Source organism: Trichechus manatus, unplaced genomic scaffold (genome assembly GCF_000243295.1).
Source record: "Trichechus manatus latirostris isolate Lorelei unplaced genomic scaffold, TriManLat1.0 scaffold00097, whole genome shotgun sequence".
NCBI lineage: Eukaryota > Metazoa > Chordata > Mammalia > Sirenia > Trichechidae > Trichechus > Trichechus manatus.
This window is the reverse complement of record NW_004444033.1, coordinates 7,055,954-7,065,466: the sequence shown is the minus strand read 5'-3', so window position 1 is coordinate 7,065,466 and position 9,513 is coordinate 7,055,954. Positions and strand designations below refer to the sequence as shown.

Here is a 9,513-nt window from a genome sequence, read left to right as displayed (position 1 = left end):
GCTAATTTAACTGATCACATCTACAGAGAAAGAACCCATTTCCATACAGGTCACCTTCCCAGATATAGGTCGCCATAGCCCAGATGTGTTAGGATGTCAGCATATCTTTTTGGGGGACACACTTCAAGCCATAACACTGAGTATGTGGACAGTGCTTTGGGAGACCAGACAGAGTCGCTATAGGGGGGAAATTAAGACTCTGCTGTAGTCTCCCATCGTCACAGTCTTTTCTCTCTGGCCGTAGGGAAGACACCACCGCTGAGACCTGGCCCCTGTGAGGAGACCCCCTGCCTGACTGCTGCTGTGGCCACGAGGACCCGTCTCTGAAATGAAAGCCATGCCTTGGAACTGGACTTGCCTGCTGTCCCATCTGCTGATGGTGGGCATGGGTTCCTCCACTCTGCTGCCCCAGCAGCCTCCCTCGCTCTCCCAGACGCGGCCTTTGGTCACATTCCGCGGAGAGTCCTCGGAGGGCTTCAACCACCTGGTGGTGGACGAGAGGACAGGGCACCTTTACTTGGGGGCCGTCAACCGGATCTACAAGCTCTCCAGTGACCTGAAAGTCCTGGTGACCCACCAGACAGGGCCGGACGAGGACAATCCCAAGTGCTACCCACCCCGTATTGTCCAGACCTGCAATGAGCCCCTGACCACCACCAACAATGTCAACAAGATGCTGCTCATAGACTACAAGGAGAACAGGCTCATTGCCTGTGGGAGCCTCTACCAGGGCATCTGCAAACTCCTGAGGCTGGAAGACCTCTTCAAACTAGGGGAACCCTTCCATAAGAAAGAGCACTACCTGTCCGGAGTCAATGAAAGTGGCTCCGTATTTGGAGTGATTGTCTCCTACAGCAACCTGGACGACAAGCTCTTCATTGCCACGGCAGTCAATGGGAAGCCCGAGTATTTTCCCACCATCTCCAGCCGGAGGCTGACCAAGAACTCTGAGGCCGATGGCATGTTCGCGTACGTCTTCCATGATGAGTTTGTGGCCTCGATGATTAAGATCCCTTCGGACACCTTCACTGTCATCCCCGACTTCGATATCTACTATGTCTATGGCTTCAGTAGTGGCAACTTTGTCTACTTTTTGACCCTTCAGCCTGAGATGGTATCTCCCCCAGGCTCCACAACAAAGGAGCAGGTCTATACATCCAAGCTCGTGAGGCTTTGCAAGGAGGATACTGCCTTCAACTCCTACGTGGAGGTGCCCATAGGCTGTGAGCACGATGGGGTTGAGTACCGCCTGCTGCAGGCTGCCTACCTGTCCAAAGCTGGGGCCGTGCTGGCCCGGACCCTGGGGGTCCGTCCAGATGACGACCTCCTCTTCACGGCCTTCTCCAAGGGCCAGAAGCGGAAGATGAAGTCGCTGGATGAGTCGGCCCTGTGCATCTTCATCTTGAAGCAGATCAACGACCGCATCAAGGAGCGGCTGCAGTCCTGCTACCGCGGCGAGGGCACACTGGATCTGGCCTGGCTCAAAGTCAAGGACATTCCCTGCAGCAGTGCGGTGAGTCTGAGGAGGGCGCACGGGTGGGGGTGGTGCTGTGTAGAGGGAAAGGGCCGCAGTGTTGTAGACCCCGTGGAGTGTGTATCCCTCTTCCGTTTGGCAGAGGGGACACGTCTATCACTTCTCTGGGCTTCAACAGACTCAGATCATCACCACCTCAAACGTTCTGAGACTGTGACACGGAGCTTGTAAGAGTCCGCGCTGGAGCTAAAACTTAGATTTCCTATCGGAGCACCTTGCTCTGCTCTGCACTGGCTCACTGGTTGTACGAGAGAGTGCTAGGAATAGGTGGGATCTTGTTAAGTAGATGTCATATGTAGCAGGCATTGCTGAAGGCTAGATTATAGTGTGCAGGAGTAGAAGACATGTCCCACCCTTCTTACCCAGCAAGCCTGGGAGTACTTTCCTGGGGGCGTTAGAATAACACTATGAGGGGCAGAGGAGAATGTGTGAAAGCCGTTTGACTTTTGGGGTAGGGATGGAATTCCAAGGGAGTTATGTTTTTTGGTTTTTTTCTTTATATATTTCTATATTGTGATAAAATTATGTACAACACAACGTTTGCCAATTCAACTTTTTTTTTACATGTACAATTCAGCGACACTGATTGCATTAATCATGTTATGCAACCATCACTTGTATCCTTTGCCATATTTTCTGTCCCCCTTAACAGATACTCAGTGCTTCCTAAGCAATGAGGAGAGTTATGTCTGTAACTTGTGTATCTTTAGGAAATGGCCCAATGGGGCAGAACCAGTAGGGAGAGTGTCTAGTGAACATATAGGGAGGAGAAGAGAAGAACTTGCTTGGACAAGGGCTGAGAGGGGGCAGACTGTGTTTATTAAGCATCTTCTGTGTGTATGGTTCAAGGGAGGAGACATGTCTCAGGACAGGAAGCAGCCAGAGAGCAGTGCTGGGTGGCAGGAGGGCTGTAGGAGACCAGAGGAAGGGTAGCATGAAGGGCTGGCTAGAAGGCCTTCCCGTGCTCTGTGGGCCTCATGGAGTAGACCAGACCCCAGGCTGCTGCCTTGCTGGGGGATCCCAGGTGAGACAGGTGACCCAGCTTCCTGGTCTTCCCCAGCGTCCTGGTCTCCCCCAGCCTATCTCACGTGTAACTCAACATGAAAAGCATCTGCCTTTCTACAGCTTGATCCCTGTTCATTGTCAAAATGGTATCTCTTTTTCTCAATCATTCTTCTAGTCACTTGGAAGGCTCAGCTGTTAGCATCTTCAATGCCCTATGTCACTCTCCTTTTCCTTTTTTATGGTCCATTGAAAAAATGATGACCCTACTTTGAGAAAATCTGTCCTATAATCTTAGCTTAGAAAAGAGAAAGGATAGTCCACCCATCAGATAGGAATATGCATTTGCACTGATGTTATTCTTGACTCCCAGTCAAACTTTGGCAGAATTCCGTATCAGGAGATATGTTTGGATTGATTTAAAGAGGTGTAAGTTTTCCTTCATAACATATAGCTATGGCCAAGCCGATCTCAGGGGGCACTGGCACCCATCCATCCAGCGTGGATGAGCCCATTCTTCCAAGTACTAGGATTTGGGGCGCAGTGGAAAGAGAGAGGAGAGTGAGGGAACTCTGCTAAGTTTGCCTTTGGGAGTCTGCCTTTTGGGCTCAGGCTGTTTTCCAGGTACCTGGACAGAAGCTAAAAGATGTCATCCATTTCTGGGGTCCTGAAAGGCCAAGATTGTCACAAAGGAAGTGGGAGAGGGATATGGGCCAAGGAAGGCAGCAACAAATGCGCCAGTCAGAGCCAGGTCAGAGAATGGAGACTCACTCACTGGCGTCTGCTGAACCTCACAGTGACTTCACCTTGACCCCTGGAGCCTTTCATTTGGGGTGGTGGCAGATCCACTCAATACCTATGAGATAGGCTTATGAACTTGGGGACCTGTGGACTGCTCCCAAGTAACTGAAAGCAATGAACAGCAGGCCCACATACACATCTGCACACACATGCACACAAGCGCATGCATACGCACACATGCACTGTTCACATGCGTACACATATGCACACACGTACATGCAGACACACACGCACACACACACACACACACCCACGAACATACACTCATGCAACCTGTGTTAGCAAGGGGCAAGTTTATGCTCCGTGCCTACTAAACAACTGCGAGTCCTTCTGAGATCAGAGGCAGTGGCTTCCTCTGACACTTTCCACTAGAAAACTTCGTCCAAACTCGATCTTTTCGGGCGATGCTTTTGGGAGCAGACTCAGCTGCTGGGATCAGTCGTGGGCAAGTGTTTGTCCTGCCTTGCTACCTGCTATGCTCCCTGCCATGCTCCCTGCCACCACACACAAAGCCAAGTTCATCGTGGAAGTACGCAGAACGGCAGGTCCTAACGCTGCGTGGTCGCCTTGGAGAGAACAGAGGGAACACAGCTTTGGGAGACAGGTGAATGCCAGGCCTGGGAGTAATGGAGCCAGATAACAAGCGTTTGATTTTTCTTTGGGCTTTAATTAGCCCTTTCAAGCCAGAGGCAAGTTCAGGGCCGAGCGCAGAAAGGCAGAGGCCAGAAATGCGGCCCAAGGCTGGGCCGGCTCCCCAGCCAGTCTGAAAAGGCCAGGCAAGCTTTTAACGCACAGTATCCGTTTCCTTTCGCTTGGCTGATGCCCGCGCTGCTCTGCTCTCGCACTCTTGCTACAATTCATTTGGACTCAGCTCAGACCACACGAGCACCGTCGGCAGCCACGCCGCCCTCCCAGACGCCCACACTGGCCGGCCCTGCAAGCCAGCGGGCCTCAACCCCTTCACGAGACCGCACGCTTCGTTTTCTCTTCTCCTCTTGCCTAGAGGCAGGGGCTGGGAAAGATGGACTCTGACATTCTCCTTTGCTTGGGAGTCTGTTTTCCCTTGAGGCCTGTGAAGTGGAAATTGACACTTCCATGGCCTCTGTCCCATATGAACAGGTGATTCCTCTGTAGGAAAGTTGGGGGGGGGACAGGGTCCAGTCTAGGAGGCTGACTTCTGGGCCTATGTTTTACAGGGTGATGGTCCGCATGGGTTTGATTATAGTTAACGACTCAGAGAGCTTAAAAGGGGGATCTGAGCAGCGATTCATTTTTATCATGCTCCTCATTGCCCTAATTCTCTGTGTTAGAATGCTCACCCGTGGAACTCTCCAGGCTTTTCCGGACCCCTCCACTTCCTGGGACCCACGCTGTTTCCCCTGAACTCCTGCCTCCAGAACTCAGAGCAGAGAGCAATGTGACCCCGGGCCCTGGAGGCCAGCAGGGCCTGGGTCATCTGCTGACCCCCTTGCTAGGTCCCAGCATCTCCTTGCGGTGGTCAGCGGGAGGATGGGGTGGAGCAGGGCAGGGAACTCTTGTGTGTCTAGGCTGAATATACCATGGGGCGTCCCTGGAGCCACAGGTGGGCCAGAACCTGGTGTCCAGGAGAAGGGAGAAGCGTTGGGCCGTGAGGCTGGGGCCTGCCAGCCCTCAGACCCTCAGAGAGCTCCTGTTTTTGTTGCAGATGAGTGAGGGAAGGCTGACTGCCCACCTCAGAGAGAAGGGCTGACCTCCAAGAGTGGGTTCTCACAGCTAATGTAAATGAGTGTTCCAAGTGCAAGTCCCTGAGGGAGTGCCGGGTGTGGGGCCTGGGAAAGAGGCCCAGGTGTGTTGTGGGGGAGGGGAGAACTTTCTACCTTTGCCTCTGGGCCATTCTCTTCCTGTGTTCTGGTTTTCTCAAGCCTGAATAGAGAGAGAGATCCAAGAACAAATAGGCTAGTGGCTGAAAAGTACGCTAAGGATATGGGGGCAGGGCATAAGGGGGGTCAGCAAAGGGGCCGCCCGGCCTAGTGGGTCTTGGAACATGGGGGACTACAGATGTCCCGAGGCTGACTTGCTAATGAGCATTCAGGTATTAGTGCTAACGTTTCAGTTCTGGTTTGTCTTGCTCAGCTCTGGGATTATCTCTTTCGTTGGTTCCTTAGGAAGGCTGCCACCCAGGCCCCCTGACACCCTTGTCTGCAGAACCCACGGCCTGGGGCTCTGTTCTGTGCCAAAGTCCTGGGAGGCCTGACTCAGCTGGCCTGCTGTCCTGACCTGGAGTGGGACTGACAGCACCTTGGGGTTCCTACAAAGTCTCGGCTCTCCACCCCCTCCTCCTCTTCCTCAGCCTCCTGGGTAACCTCACAGAACACCAGCCCTTCTGCCTCCAAAAGAATTAGTGAATGGATGACTGAATGGAATATTCCTTAGCTCTAGGAAGGTGCTGGCTGTGCTCTTACCTCTGGTGGATGCCAAGAATCCTGGAATGGCGTTGGTCTGAGGGGCTCCCAGAGCTGAGGAGAGAGGCTCACACAGCCCGTGTAGTGGGGACGACTGCCATGTAATGGTGTGGCCATCTCCCACACCACTGACATCTTCCCTCGGTTGGGAGCCAAGCGTGAGGCAGTATCAGCATCAGTGCTGATAGGACTGGGCTAAGGAGGGCAGCATGGAGGTGGGCAGACTCTGCTTCTTAACCTTCCCCTCAATTCTTAACCTTAGAGTGACCTTCTGTGATCATTAAGGTTGTGCGTCAGCTTGGCTCGGCCATGATTCTCAGTGGTTTGGCAGTTAGGATGTAGTTTGGCAGTTGTATAATGATGTGATCTCTTCCATAATTAGATCTGATATAATGGGATCACCTCCACCATGGGATCTGCTGTGAGTAGCCAATCAGTTGAAAGGGAGTTTCCTTGGGGGTATGGCCTACATCTACTATAGGTGGGCTTTCTGGCAAGGCTTTCCAGCTTTTGCTCACTCTGGATCCTATAGTTAGCTGTTCATCTGATCTCCTGTTCTTGGGACTTGAGCTAGCAGCTTACCAGCCAGTCTTGGGATTCGTCAGCCTCTGCAGTCTGTGAATCAGGGGTCTGCCACCTCACCTGCCGATCTTGGGATTCGTCAGCCTTCACAGCCGTGGGCCAGAGGCCTGTTGTCTGACCTGCCAATTTTGGGTTTGCCAGCCCCTGCAGATATATAAGTCAGGACAAGCCTCCAGCCTGACTCATGGTCTTGAGACTTTCTATCCTCTACAACCGCGTGAGCCCTTTCCTTGATATAAATATATCTCTGTCTATATTTATATACTGCACTGGTTTTACTTCTCTAGAGAACCCAGCCTAAGACTCCTTCCAATGGGAAATTGGGTCCTTGGGGCAGAAACCAGATTCCCTGCTGACATCCTTCAAGCCCTAGTAGTGGGAACTGAGAGTGGGCCTCCCAGCGGCCGGCTAGGATCACTTGTGGGAATTCCTATGGTATCTGCTGGTTTATGAGGGGTTTCATCACCTCCTTTTGTGCTCTCAACAGTACTGTAACCAGTTGCCATTGAGTTGATTCTGACTCATGGCGACCCCATGTGTGTCAGAGTAGATCTGTGCTCCATGAGGTTTTCAGTGGCTGATTTTTCAGAAGTAGAATGCCAGACCTTTCTTCTGAGGCACCTCAGGGTGGACTCAAACCACCACAGAAAGGGCAGATGTCATCTCAAGTCGAGGAAACTGAGGCACAGAACTGTCAGTGAAGTACTTCACTCAAGGTCATATAACCGGTCGACTAGCTTCTGCCATGTGTCTAAATTCTCAGCGGGTCCTTTCCCACCAGTGTGTCTCAGTGGTGGGCTGGGGCCATTTGGGTAGGACAGCTCACGGTGCAGCAACTGGGATCCCGGCCCTAGGACACCAAGTGCCCCTAGGACTCCCCAGTCGCTGGGAGATCTAGGAAAGCTTGTCACGTTTCCAGCTGCCCCTGGTGGAGAACCATGCTGGACCAAGCTCTTCTCTTACTTCAGGGTTCCTGGCTCTGCCTTGTCCCACAAGATCTGCAGAGGGACAGGGACTTGAGGTGCTTCACCTTGTGCCCCACTGGGAGTGTTGTTGGGTGGCGAAGGAGAGTCCCAGTTGGGTATGTTGTTTCTTGGCCACCGTGATCACCAGTTCCCAGGCACAGCGGTCCTGTGGGGGCCAGTCACTCCCTCAGACAGGCCGGCCTTGGGACCCCCAGGATCACCGCTCAGGCTCACCTGGCCCCTCCAATCCTGACACTCCGTGAGGGTGAGCATCCGGCCTGGCCAGGCAGCCACGGGCTCTGGCGCAGTTTTCTGCGTCTACTCCAGTGTTTGCTTTACCTTGTCAGCAGGAAGCACAGCCCGGGCTCAACGGGGCCGTATCCTGTTGTTGATGGCGCTGGGCAAGGCTTTCTCTTTCTGCTCAGCTGCAGTCCTCTGTCAGATCAGGGGCTCCTCCACATCCCCGCCCCATCCCTCCTTTTTTTTTAAAAAAATTATTGAGGTGAATTCGCATAACGAAACTAACCATGTTAAGGTGAACGATTCAGTGGTATTGTGTACATTCACGTGTTGTGCAACCTCCGCCTCTCTAGTTCCCTTACTCCATTACTCCAGACTAAACCCCTGCATCCATTAAACAGTCACTCCCCATTCCCCCAAGCCCCGGGAAACCACCCATCCGCTTTCTGTCACTATGGATTTATCTGAGTAGTCATCTAAATGGAATCATACAAGATGTGACTTTTTATGTCTGTTTTTTCACGTAGGGTAATGTTTTTGAGGTTCAGACATGTTGCAGCACGTATCAGTACTTCGTTCCTTTTTGTGGCCAAGTAATATTTCACTGCACGTGTGGAACGCCATTTGTTGATCCATTCCTCTGTGGAGGGCTATTTCTACCTTTTGATGATTGTGGATAATGCTGCAGTGAACATTGGTGTTCATGTCCCTGCCTGAGTCCCTGTTATCAAGTCTTTTGGGCATATACCTAGGAGTGGAATTGCAGAGTATTTTGTCAGTTCTGCTTAACTTTTTGAGGAACTGCCACCCATTCCTCCTTTTGATCCACTACACTTGCCACACAGCCCATGCCCGTTAAACACAAACACCTTGCATACACGCTCCTGCCCCAGTAAGTGCACACGCTACAAGCTTCCCCTCCCATGGGCCCGAGCATGCGCCACTCACAGCCCCTGGTCTCTGCACTGCAGGCCTTTTGCTCAGCATTTTGGTGGTTCTCATATCACGGGTGCAATCTTTATAGAATCGGGACCCTGGACTGCTTCCTCCAGGTGGCTTCTGTCCAGGTATTCAAGTGCAAAGCCCACCACCCCCTGCTGGCCAGCAGGATTTGGAATGAAAGACCCATCCCAGCCAAGTGTGCATGGTGCTGCGGGGCCTGGGGTGGTGGCCTGCCCTGGGTGGTGCACTGGGTCTGGTGAGAGGGAGGTGCTTGAGGTTGACTTCCCAGCTGGACCGGTCCTTTCAGGATGCTCCAGCCCAGCAGGGAGCGTGACGGGAGCGGGGAATCACATATATGGGATTTGAGTCCAGACCACCTCCAGGAAGCCTCGGCATAGCTGTACTGAGCAGAGGATAGGGACACAGGGCCTTGCAATGTCGTGGCCTATGCCGGGACATCTGCTTCCTAATGCCAGCAGAGAGGCGTGCATGTATGTGAACAGAGCCATGCACACACGTGCAGGCTCTGCATTCTCTGTGTCTGGCTCCCCGTCTGCTCATTGTATTTGAGGTCTCTCTGCTTCTCTCCCTCTCGCCGGGTTGCTTTGCCTCACTTGACTCTCTGTACGTTGTCATCTCTTAGACTCTGTCTGTCCTCCTCTTTCTGGGGCTTGTTCTCCCTCACACCTACACACTGCACACAGCAGCTAGTACCATAAACATTTTTTATATGTGCACACACATCCCATGTACAGGCATGCACCCCATGCGCACACCCGCACCCCATGCACACTCACACACCTGGGCGCATACACACATTCTATGCACATGCATACATCTGGGCACACGCACACACTTCACGCACACACATGCCCCATACACAACCGCATACCCTGTGAACACACACACACCGTGCACGCACTGCACCCTGTGTACATACACACACCCCGTGCACGTGCAGCACCCTGTGCACACACACGCCAGGCACACATACTCAATGCACACA

The 9,513-nt window shown here is 52.8% G+C and overlaps 1 protein-coding gene across 1 annotated transcript in view; it reads left to right on the top strand.

Moving 5' to 3' along the window:
• Window positions 1-240: 240 nt before the first annotated feature.
• Window positions 241-9,513, top strand: part of PLXNA4 (plexin A4) — a 466,135-nt gene continuing 456,862 nt past the window's right edge. Inside the window, exon 1 of the mRNA XM_023737117.1 lies at window positions 241-1,513. Within this exon, the coding sequence (XP_023592885.1) occupies window positions 329-1,513 (1,185 nt within the window). The 5' untranslated portion in view covers window positions 241-328. The remainder of the gene's footprint in view (window positions 1,514-9,513) is intronic.